Genomic DNA, 20,979 nt, shown 5'->3' with positions numbered 1-20,979 from the left:
CGCGAGCGCAAAGGCGGCCGGGAGTAAGGCGGAGCTGAAGGAGGAGCTTCAAGAATGGATGCGGGAAGGGGTGTGGCTGATTTTGGAAGCCGAAGCTGAGGCGCAATTTTTATCGAATTGGAATCGCGGGAAAACGGAGAGGAGGGTATCTAAAGATCTCGCGAGATGGACTGAGCTAGGCTAGTCAGAATTAGGCGGTCTCTCGCGATACATAGAGGAAGCTGTCAGCTGGTGGGAGGGAAATGTGGTGAAGCCTCTCGCGAGACTTGAAGGTACCGCGGCGGCCAGAAGGAGGGCAGGTTTGTAAACCGGGGTGTTGCAGGGTCCTAGGCACTAGCGGGGAAACGACTAAGTAGTCATATGATGCATCGGTGCTCCTTTCATCGCCACAGGCACTGCCTCCACCTCTGACCTTTCTTTTAATCGGTCTTTTAGAACCGGAAGTCCTTAGTCGTGAGCGTCCAATGCTGGAAGCGGCCTGACTTTCCTTGCCGGAAACTTTTCCAGGGGATGGGAAGACGGCCCACCTGGCCGGAAGTCCCACCCCTTTGAGCTCCCCCTCCCTTCCAGAAGTTTTTCTGTCACCTGTGCTGGTCTCCCGTCCCCTTTCCCGGTTTTATTCCTATATCAGAAAAGGGTTATTTTTAGTCTCTCCCTCCCAGCTCCAATAGACTAGTTGGGTACCTCACTCCCCGAGTCGGAGGTCCTTTCCCGAGCCCCCATGTAGCTGGGAAGTGGGACCTGGGGGTGGTTGGACCCCTGGGATCCTGAAGGAGGGCCAGAGAGGGCGCAGAACTCCGTTTCTGTTCCTGTTATCCGGACGCGGCCCCCTCCCGCTGCCATGCACCCTGCGGCCTTCCCGCTTCCTGTGGTTGTGGTCACTGTGCTGTGGGGAGCGGCCCCCAGCCGGGGGCTCATTCGAGCGGTGAGTCGGAGGGGCCAATGGGGGAAGGGCGCTGAAGGGAGAGTTTCCAGACTAAAGGGCCAACACGGACTCTTGTCCGCAGATCTCGGACCACAATGCCAGCATGGACTTTGCAGACCTCCCAGCTCTCTTCGGGGCTGCTTTGAGCCAGGAGGGACTTCAGGTGATTTTCTTCCCTTTTTCCTGTTTCCTTAAATTATCTCTCCTGGGTGGAGGTTCAGGAGGCTTTCTTGGATGAAGCTGTTAGTGGGAAAAGTGTCAAGTTAGGACTAAGTGCAAGAGCACGTCTAGTGTGGTGGCAATCCAGAATCTGGAGGTAAAAGACAAAGTCTACTCCTAGAACTCTGGGCCTCGAAGGGAAACTGAAAGTGGACTAAGATAACAGGTAGGGCTAGTGGTGCTCATCAGTAGGGTCTCTAGAGCCTTACTGCCCTTATGATCTTGACAAGTTAAGTATCTCTCTGAGCCTTAGTTTGTTTTACTGTAAAATGGGAAAATAATAGAACTTATCACAGGATTATTGGGAGGATTAAATTAGACAAGCAGTTTTGTAGTACTTTTTCAGACTACCATATAGCAGGAACTCAGTTGGGCCATAAATACCAGTATTGTTGTTTGTAAAATGGGTAATTGGAAAATTAAAGGGAGGTGTTAAGAAATAAAATTCAACAGGACTGAATTTTAAAGCTCTTACTGGCTTTTATTTAATGACCCATGAACCCAGCAGATAGATCTCTGAAGAACTATACAAAATGAAAGATTTACGGGCAGAAAGGGGTGGGACAAGAGTTATACCAGCAAAGATTTGTTTGTGGCAAAATCACCTTGCTTTAGGGGACAGAAGGGGTCTATCAGGCAGATTACTTCACTAATGCTGACCATGTAACTCCAGATAGACTGGTTTAAGATTCCATTCTTGGGGGAAGTATTGAGTTTGGTAACAGGGGGCTCAGCACAAATACCTCCTTTTTTTTTAAAAAAAAAAAAAAGTATGTACTAGAGCAGAGAATGTGAAATAACTTGAGAAAGTGATGTGGATGAATGGAGAATCGAATTACAGTGAGTGGGGAACTGGAAGGCCGAAGAATTAGCCAGGAGTGGGGGTACAGATTAGCTCATGTGGGAAAGAGAGGGATGATGCAGAATCTAGTAAAGGGCTGTTGTTTGCCCAGAATTGCATCTTCAGAAGGTTAAGAGGTAGATTTCCGACTTTGGTGTGGTTGCTCAGACCAACCCCAGGAACGAGGATGTGCGGGATGTGGGAGCCAGTGTGCATGGTGGAACCTGTGGGGAGCAGAACCCAGGGAGATGAAATCCAACTGTTGTTTGCTTCTCTTCCCCAGGGCTTCCTTGTGGAGGCTCACCCAGACAATGCCTGCAGCCCCATTGCCCCACCACCCCCAGCCCCGGTCAATGGGTCAGTCTTTATTGCACTGCTTCGAAGATTCGACTGCAACTTTGACCTCAAGGTTGCTGAATGTGGTGTGGGAGCTGGGAGGGTGAGCGCCAGGAACGAAAGGTGGCAACGCCCATGACGGTTTCTTATCTGCCTTTTCTCCCTAGGTCCTAAATGCCCAGAAGGCTGGGTATGGTGCAGCTGTGGTACACAATGTGAATTCCAATGAACTTCTGAACATGGTGTGGAATAGTGGTAAGGCTGGACATCTACATTTTCAGTAGAGCTTAGACTGAGAGGATGGCAGGAGGGGTGGAGCCTTAGGGAAATCAGTGCTTTGGGTGGGATGGGACAAGAGAGTCAAAGGATTCGTGTGGCAGCTTGGGTCCCCAGTGTAATGCCCTCATCTCTGCAGAGGAAATCCAGCAGCAGATCTGGATCCCGTCTGTGTTTATTGGGGAGAGGAGCTCCGAGTACCTGCGTGCCCTCTTCGTCTACGAGAAGGGGTAGGACCTGTCCCTCCTTCCTACTCTTCCTTCAGCACTTCCATGCCATCCTGGAGCCCAAGCCTGTGCCCCAACCATTCAGCCTCAGGCCCATCATACTCTTCCTCTTGGTACTTTCTCCCCCATCCCCACCCACCCTGTCCAGAGCCAGTTACGTTGTCCCTCTTTCTTTGCCCTTTTGCCTTTTCCGCCCCTCTGATATTGGTCTTCCTTTTCCCAGGGCTCGGGTGCTTCTGGTCCCAGACAATAGCTTCCCCTTGGGCTATTACCTCATCCCTTTCACAGGGATTGTAGGACTGCTGGTTTTGGCCATGGGAGCAGTGATGGTGAGTAGCTCAGGGACCAAGATGGGAAGAGTCAAGGCCAGATTTTAAAGCCAGATTGGCTCTGGGGTTGCAAGACAGGGATGGTTTATACTGGATTGTCCAGATTTCTTCTAAGACTGATGCATCCACTCCCTTTCACCAGATAGTTCGTTGCATCCAGCATAGGAAACGGCTCCAGCGGAATCGACTGACCAAAGAGCAGCTGAAACAGATCCCTACACATGACTATCTGAAGGGTGAGGAGGGTTAAGAGCAAGCCTTTCCCACCGCTTACCTGGTTCTGAAGGAGTTGAAGCCCAGGAGATAAGGGGCAGAGATGGTAGACTGAGATGCCATCTTTCCTTTTTAAACCCGTACATAAAAGGACAGAACAGGTTTAGAGCAGGAGATGGAAAACAAAGATGATTAAATGGAATAGTTGGGGGGAGGGGGAAAGATGGAGGACCTTTCTCGTAAGAGAGAAGGTGGATGAAGCGGAAAAATGGAAGGAGTGGGGAAGATGCTGCCAGAGAAGGAAGGCACAGGTAAGAAGGGGCTGGGTCTTCAGGCCTGGAGCCTCCAATGCCCTTATAAGGCTATGGCAGAAGCCCCGCCCCACTTCCTCTCCTCCCACTCATTATCTCTCCACTCACACTAACCCCCAGAAAACCCACTTCCCTTCTTACCTCTGCTTCTCTTTGCTTGTGCCTTCTAACCCCAGATTCCTCATGTTCCACCCTGCTCATCTTAGTTCTTCCTCTGGCTCTTTAGAGACAGAAAAATATCTTGCAGGTTTAGCACAGGCCTCCCAGAGTGACTTCCTGTGGGCCCTGGTTCAGAATGGTTCTGCAAAAAGACTTTCTTCTTCCACTAGGAGACCAGTATGATGTGTGTGCCATCTGCCTGGACGAATATGAGGATGGGGACAAGCTGAGGATACTCCCCTGTGCTCACGGTGAGGCCCTCACTTCCTGTGCCCATGTCCCCAGGCCCCCAGCAGGCATCAGGTGCTTTACCTCATTCCTCTTGGCAGCTTATCACAGCCGCTGTGTGGACCCCTGGCTCACTCAAACCCGGAAGACCTGCCCCATCTGCAAGCAGCCTGTGCATCGGGGTCCTGGGGATGATGAGCAGGAGGAAGAAACCCAGGGACAAGAGGGTGATGAGGAAGGGGAGCCAAGGGACCAGCCTGCCTCAGAACGGACCCCTCTTCTGGGCTCCAGCCCCACACCTCCCTCCTCCTTTGGCTCTCTAGCTCCAGCACCCCTTGTCTTTCCTGGGTCTTCAACAGACCCTTCACCCTCTACCTCTTCAGCTGCCATCCTGGTTTAATACTCCCTTCCGCACCACCTCTGATGACCTGTTTGCACAGCCCCTCTTGCTCTCTCCAGTCTTCTAGTTTTGAGGGATAGGAAACACTTCCACCCCAGATTTCTCCCCTTACCCAGCTCCGTCCTTTTGAAGGGGTTCGGGGTACAAAGGGACAGGGTCTTCACTTACTGGGTTAATAAAACTGTTTTTGTGGACTAAGGAAGGGTGAGATCATTCTCACACAGGGAAATGTATTATCTTTTGGGGAACTGCCCCTTTCTACTATACAGGTGTGTGTGGGGAGGGGAGGCTAACCTGCCGTCTTGGGGACAGCCCCAGTAGGCATCTGTTGTGACTCAGAGAGGGAGAGCCCCACCCACACATGAGGATGACTCAACTGGCTCTGCCTTGCCCGCAGGCCTGGACCCATTCTCTGGTCTGGATGGCTCTTTTCCATTATCCACCAATTCAGCTAGCTAGCACACTGGGGACCTAGCGCTGGATATGTTATTGGAGAAGGCCTGGCCAATCTGGCCAGGTGTTTAATCCTGGACATGAAAGCAAGAAGCTCAAAATCTTAGACTTTGTAGTCCCTAAACTCTCCTGCCGCTTCTAACCCCAAGCCAGGATAAAGGAGACAGGTCACAAGAGCTGTCCTCCATCCTGACACCCAGGCTAAAACCACACAGCACCTTGTTAGTAGAATCTTTTTTATTCAGAAAAAAAACCCAAAAAACAAAAAAGTTTTCCAACCACACACAGGAGGGGTATGGGTTGGGGGCAGGGGGTGTCTGTCCATCCAGCCCGGGCCCCCAGCCCATGTGGTTTTGGCAGCAATAAGGGGTGTGGGGTAATGGCCCAAAAAATAAAAATGGTGTATGTATGTGTGTGGGAAGGAGAAGGGTGCAAAAGCAGTGGGGAGTGGTGAGGGGAGGGCCAGACGAGGTCAGTACTGGGAACGCCGCAGGTGAGAAGCCATTTCATAACATTTCTTGTTGATCATACCGCCGTGGACACCTTCTTTGCCCATCAGCAGGACTAGCGCTGGAGGAAAGAGAAAGGAGGCTAGGACCCAGGTGTCACCACCCCACCCCCTGCCAGCTGTTCAGCAGCTGTCCAACCCTGGGGGCTGTAACCCAACCTCATCTCTCCCAACCCCCCACACACAGGCAGGCTGTCAGTCACCCTGAAACAATAGGTCTTTTCAAAAGGGGAAAATCAAGCTTAAAGGCTGGAAAGGAGCACAGTAAAATTTAGGGGTCAAAGGCTCCCGGACTGTTGACTCGTGTTCAGGCTAGAAATGGCTGTGGATGAGCCAGCCACCTCCAAGTTTTCACAAAAGAGCTCAAAAGACAAGAGCAGAATGCTGACTTACGATGAACCTTTTACCTCCTCCAAGAAAACAGGGAGTTTCTCCTCTGAAAATGCTCAAGGTAAGAAGGAACTTAAGAGGTAATACAGTTCAACTTCTTTACACCGTATGGTGAGGCACTGAGAGAACTAGAGGAACAATTCGATGCCCCAGCATCCGGCAGGCTGGGAGTAGAAACCTGGTTTGATCCTTTCATACTAAGTGACCACACAGAAGAACCCAAAAGATTAACAAAAGGAGGTACGTTAGGGATTTTGGAGCTAGAGAATCGGTAAGAACTCACTCTTGGCAGTCATGGTGACAGTGATATTGAAAGTTGGGGCTCCACCGGTGCTCTTGGTACGAAGATCCATGGTAAATTCTCCATCCTGCAGCAGTGAGTCCCGGATCACAGAACATTTCTGGCCCCCAAGCGTTAGCCCATTCACGAAAAAACTTGACCGGTCTTTGCCAACCAGGATACCGACCTCAGCAGGCTGAAAAGGGAACCAAGCACCCAGCAAGTTAGTCAATACACCAAAGTTCTCACCTGTCTTCCATTTCTCAAGGAAGCTAAGCCCCCTGGGGTGAAAGGTATATGTTATGTGCTTTGTACACATTCGTGAAATTTGAGAAACTAAGGATTGTTGGAAGTGCACAAAAATAGGATCTTGAAACCTAGAGAATGGTAATAGGAAGGGACAACATGGTCCTCTGACTCAGATGTCGATTTAGATGTCGTTTAATAGGGAAAGCAAACCCAGTAAATAAATGGGGCCAAAAACCAGTTAAGAGAATGGAGTGGAGAGCCTTGGATGCTCAGAACTCTCCTTCAGGAAAAGCAGAAGCGAAGAGGGGAAGGGAGGGGGCGGGCAAAGCAGGAGAAGCAACTTTGCCCTTATTTGGTCAAAGGTTCTGCAGGAGTTGTTAGGGGCCCGGACGCCTGGGTCTCTAAGTAACTTAAGAGTTTAGGTTCAGGTATCTATGCTCTAAGATGAGGAAGCAGATGCCTGGGGGCATTCAGGGAAAGTGGAAGAACTTTTGGAGGCGGCCTGGGGCTAGACCCGACAGCCAGCTCGGGTCTAGATACCCCGGGGAACGTATCTTCCCCTCCCCCTTACACCCCAAATCCCCACATCCGGTCCCCTCCCGCCCGGAAATCCCCTTCCCCCCCTTTCGAACTTCCGCTCCCCCTCCCCACTTCCGGGCAGTGTGGACGGGGGAGGTGGTGATGGGGACAGCAGTAGTCATCCCTTCTTCCTTCACTTATACTATCCTAGAACTTCTCACAAAGTTCCCCTGCTCCGGGCCCTGCCGGATGGCGGGAAGGGAAGGCGAGGGGACTCCCGGGACTGGTCTCTCAAGAATGCTGAGTCCGACCGGCCGACTGGCGGGGAGGGGGTCGTCGTGTGGCGCCCTAGCCCTCTCTAATGGAGTTGGGAGGGGCAGGGAACCCACGGAGATCGGGCTAGGGACCCAGGCCATGCGACTGGGGCTCCCTCCCGTTTCAGAGGAACAATAGTGGAAGGGGCGCGAGCTGGCGGCCGGAAGTGGAGCTAGGGGTCCCGGGGTCCCCAAGTCCCTGCTCAGTCAAAATCCCGGGTAGAAACTACGGCGCGTGCCCGACCCGCCCTGGAGGAGGCGGAAGTGGGCCGCCGCACCGGGCGGCGCACCCTCCCCGCCCCGTGCCCCGGATGTAACGCCCCGTCGCGGAAAGCGGGGCGGCGGGCGGGCTGGGCGCCGCCGCCCGGGGCGGAGGACTCAGGGGGCCATGGAGGGGCCCGCTCACGTGCAGCCGCCATTCGCGCCACTTCCAGGGCAAGGACCGGGTCACGGCCTTTCGCCGCCCTCCGCAGACCGCGCCCGCCCCCACCCGAGTCCCTCCCTCAGGGTCCAAGCCGGGCCAGTCCCCAGGACTGTGCAGGCCTCTCAGTACCGTGATGTTGACGAAGGTCTTGCCGGGGACGGCGGCCCAGACGGAGGGCGAGTCCTTATAGCCCACGATGGCTGCGTCCTGACAGGTCCCGTCCGCCATGAGGTTGTCGATGTAGGCGTTCCACCCGGCCATGGCGCTGCTATTGGGGCTGCTCTCGGGGCTGCTGCTGGGGCCGCGGGCTGGGCTCGGGCTGGCGGGCGGGGGAAGACGGAGAGCTTGGGGCACGCGCTGCCGTCCGGACCGCGGCTCTGCTAGCTGTGCAGCAGCCCTCGCACCGCCACTTCCTGCTCCTCCCCACCCCCCTAGATTTTTATTTGCAAAGGGCGGTGGGGGCGGGGCTTGCTCCCCACTCCCTCTTTCCCTCCCCTCTCCTGCCCAGATACCGAACTTTGCAAATGCATTTTAAAAAATCCCTCCCCCTATTGCAAAATTTGCAGAGTTCGATGGAAAGCGAGGCAAAAAGAATCGGGGTGGGTGGGGATGGGTTAAGGTTAGGGCCCGCTCCACTCCGCCTAAACTATCAGACTTTAATGGAAGGAAAGGTAGTGAGCCAGAGGGAAGAAGGAAAGTGAAAGAAGTAAGAATTAGCAAACTGCAAATTTAGCAAATTAAAGAGGATTCGGGTAACTCAGGGTTAAACAGAACGACTCCCCCTTCCCCCACCTCTGCCGGGGGCAGGAACGGCGGGCGGCGGCGGGGCGCGTGCGCCCGCGCCTGCGCCGGGGCCGGGAGGGAAAGCGCGTGGGGCGGTTAGGGCAGACGGCGGGCTTCGCGGGCGCGCGCCCGGGCGCGCCAAGCGTGACTGATTTGGACCCTCGGCGAAGGCAGGCAGGCCGGGGACGTGTCTCCCGCCGGGCGGAAGGGGCGGAGGCGAGGCGTGGCGTGTGCCTGGCCGCTTCTGCCCTCTTGATTTTATTTATTCAAGAAATAAGGTAGTAAAAGGAAATTAGACCAAATACCCCCGGCCGTCTTCAGAATTGAAGGCACCCACCAGGGACACTTCTGTCCCCAGCATCTGCCCGGGCGGCACAAGCGGTACTCACTGGAGCCCACCTCGACTCCAGGGGGTTGTGACTCATTGGATCAGCTCCAGCCTCATTCCTCACTCCACGTCCCAGCCCTGCCCGAACCCCGGTCAGCAGTTTGGGTCACCGGCTGTGCCCCTTGGCCCGTGTCTGCAGAGGTCATTGAGCACCGTGGGGCCAGACGGGCGGGCCTATTTTCCAAGGCGGAAGAATACTAAGCGGTTTCTCAAGATTGCAACTTTTTCAAGAGGAGGAAAGTCCCTTCAACTTTGCCCTTTTGGGTTTTTCTTTTTCTTTTTTTTTTCTTTTTCAGTAAAACTTGGGCTAAGAACTTGTGTGCGATGAGTTCGCTGGCTATCCACCGGGAAGCGGGTGGGGCAGGACCTGGAGTCCGGCTTAGGTGACTCTAGCTCGCGCTGGCCTCCGGGGCCGCTGAGGGGCTAGGCCGCTTCCGGTCCCTCGGGGGAGGGGCGGCTCCCGGGCGCGAAGGGGCTTCGTTTCCCTCCCGTCCTCAGCAGCGGGCGCGGCCACTCGGAACCCACGGAGCACCCGACGCCCCCCGAACCAGTGTTCCTCGACAGCCGCCGCGGCTGAGTCACTGGCCAGCTCGGGCGGGGCCGCAGGCGGGCACGTGGCGGCGCTCCCCGCCCGCCATCCTGACCTCTGGCCTACCGCACCCCCTACCCCAGGGTGGAAATCTCCCGAGAGGGAGCGGCCAGAGATAAGGGGGTGGGGGGGTTGGCGAGAAGGCTGGGAGACACACCGCGGGGCAGGGCGGGGAGGGGAGCTCGGGAGAGAGCTTGGGGGTGAGTCACCGGGCGCCGGCGGCTCAGGCGCCGGCAGGCTAGGTCTCCCGAGTCCGGGGCGAAGAGCCGAGAAGCCGGTGACCCTCGCCCGCCGGCCGGCCAGCCGGCTTGAAACCCGCATGCCCTCCGCTCCTGGCCGGAGCTGCAGCCAAAGTCAGGGCTGACTTTACTTGCGCCGCACCCACTGAGATGGAGAGAGTCACAGACTGCAGACACCCACTTCCCCGCCGTGCTAGAGGCCCACCCGACTGGCCCCCGGCGGTCAGACGCTCAGAAAGGGGCACTTCACCTTCTGTCCATTCATTTTTTGGGGGGTCACTTTTGATTCAGCACCATTCATTGATGGGCTGGGATCACGCCCTAAAGCGCCAGCAGTCGCGATCGGTGGAGAAAGGGCTTCTGACTGACAGCTTCCACGCAGGCGATAAGTGCTGTCCCAGCGCTATCAGCAGGGCGCCGCGCCAACTCCTAGGGCCTGTCTAAATTCGTCTGTCTCCCCCCCTCCCCCACTCCCCTCGCCGGCCAGGAGAGGGTAGGATGGGGTGGCGCGGAGAGAGACCGCCATGAGGACCCTGAGAGGTGAGACCCTCTCGCCTTCTGAGTGGGCAGTTCAATTTAGAGCTCTGCTCTCGGCCGGAACCCCCTCCCCAGCTCCCATTGAGGACGGAGGCAGTCCCCCGCCCGCCAAGTGAGCTATGGATGTCACTCCTGCAGCCCCTTTTCCAGGCCCCCTCCCCAGCCCTGTAGGGCTCAGGTTACCCTTGGCCTTTCCTAAAGGGCACTAGTTCCTCTTTAACCTTTGCAAAAGAGGAATGCAATCCTGACACGGGGAGAGACCCCTCCCCCCAATTCTGAAGCCCCTCTCCTCTTTCTCCCCAGGAACGGAATTACAAATAAGGACTTTTATTGGAGAACAGAGAAAGGAGGGGATAGTCATTGACCTTTTGGGAAGGGGGCAGGTGCCTAGGGCCAAAAGCTGCTGCTTTAGGCTGTAGTGGGCACTTGGCTGCCAGCCTGGCTTCAGGGGGAGGATGGAGATGGGGAGAGGCGGGGCTGGCTGGGGTACAGGGTGGCTCCAGGATAAATTCCCGGCCTGAGAGCGGGTGAGCTGACACTGTCCCAGCTGCCACCTAGACTCAGAGCCCAGCGAAGACATCCCAGGTCTGGTGAATCTTCCAGCCCCAGGGGATGGGGGTGGTAAAGGATGAGGGCTGTGCTGGCCTGGGGGAAATGTCAGCTTGTGCTTAAGAATCCTGGAGGGATTGGAGCATACAGGATGGGGGTACCCAAGGATAGGAAAACGAGACTGTGAAGAGAGGCATACAGAGATGACGGAGAAGGGGAGTTAGAGTTGGAGCCAGGTGGTGGAATTTGGGGCCCCCAAGGATTTGGAGAAGGCTGAGGAGCAGGAAAAGTGAGGTAGAGTAACAGGAGAGGCTTTAAAGGCTAGGAAGCCATGGAAAATAGAGTATTTGGGCAGGGGGTGGAGGGAGAAGGCATAGTGCAGCTTTGTGGGAGATGGGGTTCAGCAAGTGGTGGAGTTTTAAAAGGCCCCTTATTCTGAGGATGGGAGGGTGGAATAGGAGCTGTTCTGAGTGGGGGAGGGGGCTGCGCCTGCCACTTTGGTCTGTGACCTTTTTGTGAGGTATTTTTAGCTCCAGCACCTGCCTCCTTGGGGTGGGGAAGACTCTTAAAGGGCAAGGGATTTGGGGTTCCTTAAGGGATCAGCTGTCCATACTTATTCACACCTCTCACCCTGCAGCCATGGCCATGCAGAAAATCTTTGCCCGGGAAATCCTGGACTCCAGGGGCAACCCCACTGTGGAGGTGGACCTGCACACGGCCAAGGGTAACCCAGGGCTATTGAATTGGTTTACCTAGGAAGACCCCCAACTCCATCTGCCTTTGCCCCCCAGCTGCATGCCACATCCACTCTTTTCTCTGGAATCCCCTTCTCCAGACTTCTCCCCAGGCCTTGCTCTTCCAGCTTGACTCCGCCGCTCCCCCCCCACCCCACAGTGAGGAGCCATGGTCTCTCTACACTGCCCCCTGTCTCCGGGTTCCAAGAGGAGACCTCGGCCCTTTGGAGGTGAATGGGATTCTCTGTGATCTTCCAATTCCTCCCATCCCAGGCCGATTCCGAGCAGCTGTGCCCAGTGGCGCTTCCACAGGTATCTATGAAGCTCTGGAACTAAGAGATGGAGACAAATCTCGCTACCTGGGGAAAGGTGAGGAAAGACCAAGGCTGGAGGAGCCATATGCGAGGGGGGCTTTCAGCATGTGGCATGAAATGTCTGCATAAGGTAGAGAAGGGGTCCCCAAACTCCAGGGCACGGACTGGTACCTCTTGTCAGATCACTGGCAACATTAGATTAGAAATAAAGTGCACAATAAATAGAATGCACTTGGATCATATGGAAACCATCCCATACCCCTACCCCATGCCTGGTCCATGCAAAAACTGTCTTCCATGAAATTGGTCCCTGGTGCCAAAAAGGTTGGGCATCGGAAGAGGAAGGGAAACTGAAAGTTCTCCAGGAGCTGGGGGCCGCGGGAAGAGACCTGATTGCATAGGAGATTTGAACCCCCTGCTTTGCGGCCTCTCCAGGCGTCCTGAAAGCTGTGGAACACATCAACAAGACCCTTGGCCCCGCGCTGCTGGAAAAGGCAAGTAGAAGACGCACTCCTTCACTTGCTGCCTCATCCCCACAAGCTCAGGCTTGGCCAACCAAGCCTTCTGACCCGATACCTGCATGTCTTTTTCCTGTAGCTCACATCCTGACTCCTGAGAAATCTAACTTCTGCTCTCCCCTCCTTAAACTTGCCTTTTCAGAAACTAAGTGTAGTGGATCAAGAAAAAGTTGACAAATTTATGATTGAGCTGGATGGGACAGAGAATAAATGTGAGTGAAGGGCTAGGGACAGGGGATGGGCTGTGGGGGCCAGGGCAGAGGTAGGGGCTGGAATGCAGGGGCGGGGTTGGGGAGGACTGTGGCCTGAGGTCTGGTTAGGATTATTTCTGCATCCTGCATTTTGGGGCACAGTGTAACGGGCGGGATTTGTACTCATCCCCCAGGCATTTCCTGATGCCTGCCCCATGCCAGGCTTGGGCCCGGCTGTGGATACAGACATGAAGTTGACAAGTTTCCCTAGGGTGGGGGATCCCAGGGCCGGGTAGGGCGGGGAAGAGATATGTTAACTTACTCAGTGCCCCGTGGTTTGGAGCTCTGGATTCTTTCTGGGGTGACCAGAGGGGACATTCTGGGAGACAGCCCTAAACCCTGTGGGTGGAGCACTCACAGTTTATACTTGCTTCCTCCAGCCAAGTTTGGGGCCAATGCCATCCTGGGCGTGTCCCTGGCCGTGTGTAAGGCTGGAGCAGCTGAGAAGGGGGTGCCGCTTTACCGACACATTGCAGATCTCGCGGGGAACCCAGAGCTGATCCTCCCAGTCCCTGTGAGTGCAGCCACCAGGTCACACCCCACAGGCACTCCACCCATCGGGGGAGGGCAGGGGCAGCCCCCAGAAAATCCACCTTCCAGACCCAGCTTCCAAGAAACAGTTTCTTGAAATGGAACCTCTCCTACTGCTGTCCAACCTTCCCCTTGCCCACAATCCAAACCTTCCCTTCAACCTCTCTCTGCTTCTTTCCCTAGATGTAACTGGCTCCTTCACGTTCCAATCCCAGGCTTAGTTACTCCACTTTTTCATTCTGCTGTGCCCCAACGCCAGATTGGATGGAGAGCTTCTTCATGGCAAAGATCTGGGCGTTTTATTTTTGTGTCTTCTTTAATCCTTATGAAACCAAATTTGCTCTTTATGGAAACCCTTTGAATTTAATTGCAACAATAATGTTACCATTTATTGTTACTTACTAGGCAGATTGTATAAGAGCCTGAGCTCTGGAGACAAGCTGCTGGGTCGAATCCTGGTTTTGTCTCTTACCTAGTTACTGTGTGACTTCTGGCAAGTTTATTGAACTTCTCTGAGCCTCAGTTTCCTCATCTGTAAAGTGAAGGATAATAAGCTGTACCTAGTTACAGGGTGGTTTAGAGAACGAAATGAGCCAATAAAATATATGTAAAGAACTTAGAGCAGTGCCTGGCCTGTAGTGAGTACCATGACAATGTTAGGTGCGCATGCTAAGAACTGTGCATCCAACTTCTCTTAATTTTTCACCTAAGATCCTTCAGGTAAGCAGATGATATCCCTATTTTATGAAAATGAGGGCAGAGGCTCTGAGGAGTAAAATTTTTCATCTAGACCACTCAGTAAGTAGGGGATCCAGGATTCCATGTTGACTTCACCCCCCCACCCCCGCCACCCCAATCCCTTCTTGATTCCTGGAAAAACTGGCCCAGGTTCTGAGCACCCTCTCCCCGTCTCAGGCCTTCAACGTGATCAACGGGGGCTCCCATGCTGGAAACAAGCTGGCCATGCAGGAGTTCATGATCCTGCCTGTGGGAGCCAGCTCCTTCAGGGAAGCCATGCGCATTGGGGCCGAGGTCTACCACCACCTCAAGGGGGTCATCAAAGCCAAGTATGGGAAGGATGCCACCAATGTGGGTGATGAGGGTGGCTTTGCACCCAACATCCTGGAGAACAATGAAGGTCAGTGTGAGCACTTGGAGGGACAGGACGCTGGGGGTCCCCACGGAGATGGGGTGCACTGGAGCCTCAAGTCCTCCCTTGCCCTCTCCCAGCCCTAGAGCTGCTGAAGACGGCCATCCAGGCGGCTGGTTACCCCGACAAGGTGGTGATTGGCATGGATGTAGCAGCATCTGAGTTCTATCGCAATGGGAAGTACGATCTCGACTTCAAGTCACCTGATGACCCCGCTCGGCACATCAGTGGAGAGAAGCTGGGCGAACTGTACAAGAACTTCATCAAGAACTACCCTGGTGAGACCCCGGCTTCCACTGCTCCTGCCCAAGTCTGCAGCAGCTGCTCAGCACACCGGCCTCAGCCGCTCTGCTGCCACCACCTCAATCCCTCCCATCCTTAGCCCCATTGCAATTTTCTGACCCATTACCCCTTTGTGAGGCCCTTCTGACCTTTAACCCGACTCTGCTTCCCTCCTCCACCAGTGGTGTCCATTGAGGATCCTTTTGACCAGGATGACTGGGCCACCTGGACCTCGTTCCTCTCGGGGGTCAACATCCAGATTGTGGGGGATGACCTCACAGTCACCAACCCCAAAAGGATTGCCCAGGCGGTGGAGAAGAAGGCTTGCAATTGCCTGCTGTTGAAAGTCAACCAGATTGGCTCGGTGACTGAATCCATCCAGGCGTGAGTGCCTCCTGGCCCAGGGCATCATGGCCTCCCTCCACCTAGCTCTACCCTCTCCAGCTTACCTTCTTGTCCACTAACTCCAGGTCTGACTCTCGCTTGGCTCCTGACCCACCCTGCTCTCTCCACCTCGAACCTTTGACTAACTCCTGACCTGACCCTGGAACTTTGGTCATTGTCACCCTGCCTCAACCCATCCCCACCCCTGCCATCCCCATCTCCCAGATTCTGCTTCTTCCCACCAGCATCTCAGGAATCCAAATTTAAGATCAGGAATCTCCCCTTCTCTCTTTCCTCAAGAACTTTACCCTCCCCACACATCTCTCGTTCACCAAAATAAAAGGGAAAGGCCTTACTCAGCCCCCTGCCTTTCACCCTGAGGAAGTCCCACCAGGCCTTATCAAGTGTCCTCTCCACCCAGCTGCAAACTGGCTCAGTCTAATGGCTGGGGGGTGATGGTGAGCCACCGCTCTGGAGAGACCGAGGACACCTTCATCGCCGACCTCGTGGTGGGGCTCTGCACAGGACAGGTACTCCTGGGCCCTCCTTTGTCCAGTGTCTGAGTTTTCCTGGAGTCCCTGGCTCCCTGCCCCAGAGCTGAATGCCACCACAGGTTGCTCCCTCAGGGCCAGGTGCAATCCCTTCTCTCTAATCTCTTGCAACTCCTGGAATTCTTTTCTCTTCAGATCAAGACTGGTGCCCCATGCCGCTCAGAGCGTCTGGCCAAATACAATCAGCTCATGAGGTACCGTGGGCACAGTGAGCCTGGGCATCAGGAGCTGAGAGCTTTTGGGTTGGAATATCACAGCCCTGACCGTGTCTACCTTCCAGGATTGAGGAGGCTCTTGGGGACAAGGCTGTCTTTGCTGGACGCAAGTTCCGTAACCCGAAGGCCAAGTGAGAGGCTGGAGGCCCCAGGAGTGCACAGGACAGACCTGGGCCTTCAAGCCCTTCCCCCTGAAATAAAACACTGGTGCCAACCAAGTCAGTGGCCTGCTCGTTTATGGGAAGGGGGAGAGGAGATGCTGGTCCCTGGGCTGGATCAGACAGGAGGTGGAGAGGTAGGGGCAGGAGGGGCGAGTGGACATGGAACCCGCTGCAACAAGGAGGAAGTGAGGGACTGGTCAGAGAGGAAGTTGGGCTGGATGCAGAACCATTACACTCACATTATGGAAGGAGGCAGGGGAAAGCCTATGCATTATGTGAAATGAAGCTGAAGAGGAACTGACAGAACATTGAACCAGCTCCAGAGGGGTGGAGGACCAAGGTCTGACATCACCATGAGGGGGAAGCTGGATCAGATCTGCCCGGAAATGGAAATTTATGGGGTCTGCGGAGGGTACTGCAGCGCTGAGGTCTGAGTGCTTGTCCTTATGAAATTGAGGTACTTGGTGAGGATGGTCATGGGAACCAAAGCAGCTACATTTCCATGGAGCCTCGAGGACGGGAAACTATTATCAATATGCAATCTTTGAAACAGTTCTGTCAGGTAGTTACCATCATTATCCCCATTTTACTGGTGAGAAAACTGAGTCACAAACAGGCAAAATACTTTACCAAGGTGACAGGAAGTGGCAGAGCCAGGATCCAAAGCTAGACCACTTGGCCATAGTGACTGTGCTCTTAAAAAACACCATCCCTTAGGAATTTCTGCAAAAGTGCCAATATTTGGCCATCTTTGGCCCACAAAGGCAAGTTTATATTATTCAACCTATAATTATTTCACCTCCTCTCCAGAGCCTACCTTTCTCTCTGCTAACAAACCAAGACATTGGGTCAAATGGTATTTATTCAATGTAAAGTAATCCCAGCCCCATGGGGAAGAAACTTCCAGGACGAACAGAATAATACAGATTAAATACCCACCTGAGCACTCATACTTTCACATACTAACACACACACACACACACACCCCCCACATACATATCCGAGCTCGAACAGTGACAAACACTGTGCCTGAGTGACAGCTGTTAGAAGGTGGGGCTCCAGGATGGGTTCTAATAGCAGCAGCCTCGTCCCTCCCTGCCCCCTGCCCTGCCCCAGGAGCTGGGGTGCCTAGGAGGTAGATGGCAACTCTTCCCCGCTCTGCCGCAGACGCTTCTTGGCCCGGATCTCATTCATGGCCTCTTCAATGGAGCGTGTGTCCCTCTTGTTGGCCACGGGCACTAGGGGCAGACAGGAGGGTGGGAGGACCTAGGAGTCCTGGGCCTTGGCCTCCCCTCTCCTTCCCCCCAACCTATCTCCTCTTCCCTGCCCCCTCCCAGCCCCCACTGTGGCCTCACCACAGCCGTAGGTCTTGTTGGCCTGTAGCATATGAGCTGCATCCTTGGCTGCCCCCTTGCCAATAAGGTGGCTGTATTTGTCTTTGTAATCGCTGGCTGGGCTCACCACCACAGGTCCCTGCTGGGCCGCTTCCTCCTCCTGTTGCTGGGCCAGCTCCTGAGGGTGCAGAGGGGGGCGCCGGAGCTCAAGGCCTGACCTCAGCCCCTCCCAGATGGTGGTGGCAGGGTCCCAGGGACTTCCAGGCATAACTCACCTTCAGCCTCCGTTTCTCCTCAGCCTTCTGGGGGTCCCACTCCTCGCCACGCCGGTAGGAGTCCAGCTCTTCATCTGAGGGTGCAAACTCCTGGGAAAGAAGTGGGTGATGGGGTCAAGATTCCACATACATAGTTTACCTCATTCCTCTCCCCTGGGGCGGGGTACAGGCTGAAAAGGAGAGAGCGGGGAACTCAACTCGGGCCTTTTACCTTTTTGAAGATCATGACGTAGCGACACTCATCATCTTCCCCGAAAGAGAAGGATGTCAGGCCAGCCACTTCCACCACATCATGTCTGCGGAGGGGGAGCCAAAGGGAAAGAGGTTGTGAAGCCATGAGGGGGGCCAGTGCCCTCCTCTAGGAGGTTCTCCCCTCTGAACCTTTCACCCTTTGTGCCTCCTTGACCACCCACTTCCTGTCGCCCCAGCCCAGAGACACTCACAGTATGCTCCTCTCTATCTTATTCATCGGCTGAAACTTTTTCTTGATCTGCCCACTGTCTTGGATGAAATCTGACACCTCTTTCTCCATCTTGGTAGAGGGAAAAGGGAAGAAGATATGAGATGATGGTTCCACCCCACTACCCCTCTCCCCAGCCGGGCCAACAGGCTTGCGCCTCCCACACCTTTCCCACCTCCGTGCCACTGACTTCTGGGCTTCACTTCTCTTAAGACAGTTTCCACACAAACTAAGTCCTCAACCTTCTGATTCTAACTTATTGTTAGTCCTTTCTGAAGCTGCCTTTGATCTCTCCAGTTGTTCTTACCCTTTTACGAAATTCTACTTTCTGTTGTTTCTCTTGCTCCTGTAGTTTCTTCAGGCGGGCTGCCTGCTCTGGGGGCAAGAAATGGCAGCATGAGGCCAGGCGTGGAAGTATGGGTGGTGAGAGGGTGTAAGGCTTTGGGAGGGGTCTCGTGTCCACTGGGAGGTGTCAGGGTAGGAAGGGAGGATTACTGTTATTTGCCAAGCATTTATTGATATTTACTCTATCCCTGATACATTGCTAGGCCCTGAAGTACAAAGAGGATGAAGACATAGCTTTGCCCTTTAGGAGCTCACAGTTTAGTGGGAGAAACAGAGATGAGAATCATGCTCAACCCTGTTTTCCACTGGGGAAACCAACTAGCAAACATTTTTATTTATTGCTTACAACATACCAAGAACTCTAAGGCTTGGGAAGGTAATGGGAACAGACCCAGTCCTGGCCTCAAAGAGTTTATCATCTCATTGTCTACACAGGATAGAGGAAATTATTTAACTTCCTATATTTTGTAATACCCCCACTTCTTATTTCTACAGCCAAGATGAAGCTGAAATGGCCAGTCTAACATTCTTCTCCTCTGGGAGTGCAGGTGTCTGAGCTGTAAAGAGAACTCGCTACCTTTGGGTCTTACTGTCCCCTCTTCTCTCTTCTGCCATTTCAAATTGCTGACATTCTTAAGGCCTACTTCTTCCACAGGATCAGAACCCCTTCAGCTGCACTGAACCTATTCGCATTTTCCTAATCACTTCATGTCTTTGCACATGTTGTTCCTGCTGCTTGAAATGCTCTTCTTCCCCTTGCAAACTTTGAGATCCACCATGAGTCAGATGGTGAAGAATTACTTCTTCCTCTGGGGCCCAAGCACACTTGGTTCAGACATCCACTACAGCACATGCTGAGAACTAACAGACTATAACTTTTGTCTTCCCTACCCCACTATGAGTTCCTAGAAGCCAGGGACCCGGTTCCTTTCCTATCCAGTTACTCTCCGTGGCTCCAGGCCTTGACAGCTCAGGTGCACTCCTCTCTTCAACCTCATGGGCTCAGACCCCATCTTGGTCACTGACTGTTCTGAGTGTCTTGAGAGTCTTCTCTCTGCAACTGAGGAGGTGACTTAAGATTATGGATAAGCACATGGGCATAAAAGTCACACCTGCGTTTGAAAGGCCGCCACTAAGTAACTGTGTAACCACAGGCAAGTGACTAAACTCAACTTCACCTTCCTAGTCTGTCAACGGCCGCTGGTGAACCACCTAGTCAGTCGCGGTGAGCTTGAAGTAACTCAGTTCCCAGGTCCCATTATGCGCACTCCTTCCTTATAGCTTTCAAATATCTGCCTGGAGCACTGTGTTGCCCTCTCACTAACTGAATAATCTATTCTTCAGATCTCAGCTCACTGCAGGCTAGGTTAGAAGCCCTAGGTAGTTACAATCCTGACAATTATTTTTCTTTCAGAGCATTTATAAAGTTGATTTTTAACTCCTGTGTGATCATTTCATCAATGCTCCGGACTGTCGGCTCCTTTGAGTGTGCCCCTGGCCCTTAGCAACCATTCAGTAAATATGGATGTTAGTTTGGCATTAAGCAGCACTTGAGCACTTTGAAGGCACCCACCCCTGTCCTGGCCTCTCTCGAACGGGTGGGGAGCCGGTGTCCTCCCCCAAAGGCACTCATTCTGTCAGATTCATTCACACGCTGCGGAGAGAGCAGGAGAGGCTTGCACCGCCCAGCGGGCCGCGCCCTACACTGGCAGTCCAACTTGAACCGCCAGCAGAGAAGTTACTCGAACACAGGCTGGGAGACTATGGCCAGTCGGACCGGGTAGGGGCCTTCTCATTCCTCCAATCAACATTCACGACCCGCCCATGGAACTCAGGAATTTCAGGGTACAGATGAGAGAAATGTTGGAGTGCGGCAGAAGGGATCGGGTTAAATCAAGTAGGCGGAGCATAAGGGCACCGAACGGCTCCAGCAGCCAATTAGAGGTGTTGAGGGTGGGGTGGGCTCGAGGAAGGTCGAACAAAACTTAATCGGTAGCCCTTTAAGTTGAGGAGGCCAATAGGGGAGAAAGGGTTGTGGACGGACGTATCCTGGATCCAATCGGAAGGGGAAGAGGTGCACGGACCGGCGCGCCGGCAGGGCGGGCGGGGCCGAGCGGTCGATCTTACCGCCCTCCGATCCGAAGGCGGGAAGGGGTTGGGTGGGGTTCAGGACAGCCTACCAATCAGACCACGCCACCGGCGGACAGGCGGGCCCACGGGCGAATTGAAAACAAGGACTGCGGAAGGCCAGGGCAGGAAGAGGCAGGGGGCTGGTGCTGAGCTTCAGGGAGCCAATCATCGTCCGCTAAGAACAGCGGGCGGGTCAGCAGCCCTTTTAGGGACTCGGGGGGTCTCTGAAGGGGCCGGTGAGGGGTCTTTCAAGGTTGAGAAGGCGGGGTCATCCAAAGAGGGAGGACTGCGATCCGGAGAACCGGGCGAAGAAAGCCGGCTATGAATTTGGGATCCTCACCTCGGGCCTTGCGCCGAGTCTCCTGATCACCGAGGCTGGGTGGCTTCTCCATGGAGCTCAGGATGGAGCCCAGTAGGTCCGCCATCTTGGGAGTGACTGAGAGGGGGCGGTGCTTCTTAAAGGGAAGGGCAAAATGCCTTTAAGGCCGGAAACACGTCGGAGGCGGAAAACCACGCATCCGCCCCGCCCCGGCGCGGCTCAGATCCCGGCTTGGCGCGCCCGCAGCCTTCCGCCGGCCGCGGCCCCACCGCTCCCTTCCCCTCCCCTCCCCTCCCCGCCGCCCGCAGACAGAGGCCGGAGGCTGGCTGGTGCAGCGAT

General features: G+C 54.5%; 4 protein-coding genes across 8 annotated transcripts; 2 read left to right on the top strand and 2 right to left on the bottom strand.

Moving 5' to 3' along the window:
- Positions 1-225: 225 nt before the first annotated feature.
- On the top strand, positions 226-4,644 carry RNF167 (ring finger protein 167). Of its 4 annotated transcripts, XM_068976961.1 has the most exons (10): positions 230-299; positions 436-925; positions 1,008-1,088; positions 2,269-2,394; positions 2,489-2,576; positions 2,737-2,827; positions 3,048-3,153; positions 3,296-3,389; positions 4,007-4,087; positions 4,166-4,644. In XM_068976961.1, the coding sequence occupies exons 2-10, from the start codon at positions 842-844 to the stop codon at positions 4,462-4,464; spliced, it is 1,050 nt and encodes a 349-aa protein (XP_068833062.1). In that variant the 5' UTR covers positions 230-299; positions 436-841; the 3' UTR covers positions 4,465-4,644. The 4 variants fall into 4 exon arrangements, with proteins under 4 accessions (XP_068833063.1, XP_068833061.1, XP_068833064.1 ...); XM_068976962.1 differs by having other exon boundaries at positions 226-925; positions 4,010-4,087; XM_068976960.1 differs by having other exon boundaries at positions 226-925.
- A 509-nt stretch (positions 4,645-5,153) lies between these two features.
- On the bottom strand, positions 5,154-8,016 carry PFN1 (profilin 1). The gene is made up of 3 exons (XM_068977306.1): positions 7,731-8,016; positions 6,099-6,291; positions 5,154-5,487 (listed from the first exon to the last, which is right to left on the bottom strand). Exons 1-3 carry the CDS (start codon positions 7,860-7,862, stop codon positions 5,390-5,392), a joined length of 423 nt encoding a protein of 140 aa, XP_068833407.1. The 5' UTR covers positions 7,863-8,016; the 3' UTR covers positions 5,154-5,389.
- Positions 8,017-10,124: 2,108 nt separating this feature from the next.
- On the top strand, positions 10,125-15,772 carry ENO3 (enolase 3). 2 transcript variants are annotated; one of them, XM_068976925.1, is made up of 12 exons: positions 10,125-10,140; positions 11,324-11,410; positions 11,694-11,789; positions 12,170-12,228; positions 12,395-12,464; positions 12,884-13,017; positions 13,950-14,172; positions 14,265-14,462; positions 14,649-14,850; positions 15,272-15,380; positions 15,537-15,595; positions 15,682-15,772. In XM_068976925.1, the coding sequence occupies exons 1-12, from the start codon at positions 10,125-10,127 to the stop codon at positions 15,749-15,751; spliced, it is 1,323 nt and encodes a 440-aa protein (XP_068833026.1). In that variant the 3' UTR covers positions 15,752-15,772. The 2 variants fall into 2 exon arrangements, with proteins under 2 accessions (XP_068833026.1, XP_068833027.1); XM_068976926.1 differs by lacking the exons at positions 10,125-10,140; positions 12,170-12,228; positions 12,395-12,464 and having other exon boundaries at positions 11,326-11,410.
- Positions 15,773-16,643: 871 nt separating this feature from the next.
- SPAG7 (sperm associated antigen 7) lies at positions 16,644-20,863 on the bottom strand. Its single transcript, XM_068977119.1, has 7 exons — positions 20,662-20,863; positions 18,154-18,221; positions 17,830-17,918; positions 17,598-17,682; positions 17,387-17,476; positions 17,133-17,289; positions 16,644-17,015 (listed from the first exon to the last, which is right to left on the bottom strand). The coding sequence occupies exons 1-7, from the start codon at positions 20,744-20,746 to the stop codon at positions 16,906-16,908; spliced, it is 684 nt and encodes a 227-aa protein (XP_068833220.1). The 5' UTR covers positions 20,747-20,863; the 3' UTR covers positions 16,644-16,905.
- Between the last annotated feature and the right edge of the window lie 116 nt (positions 20,864-20,979).

Source organism: Capricornis sumatraensis, chromosome 8 (assembly GCF_032405125.1).
Source record: "Capricornis sumatraensis isolate serow.1 chromosome 8, serow.2, whole genome shotgun sequence".
Classification (NCBI taxonomy): domain Eukaryota; kingdom Metazoa; phylum Chordata; class Mammalia; order Artiodactyla; family Bovidae; genus Capricornis; species Capricornis sumatraensis.
The sequence above is the reverse complement of the archived record's forward strand: the minus strand, read 5'-3'. Positions and strand labels throughout refer to the sequence as shown.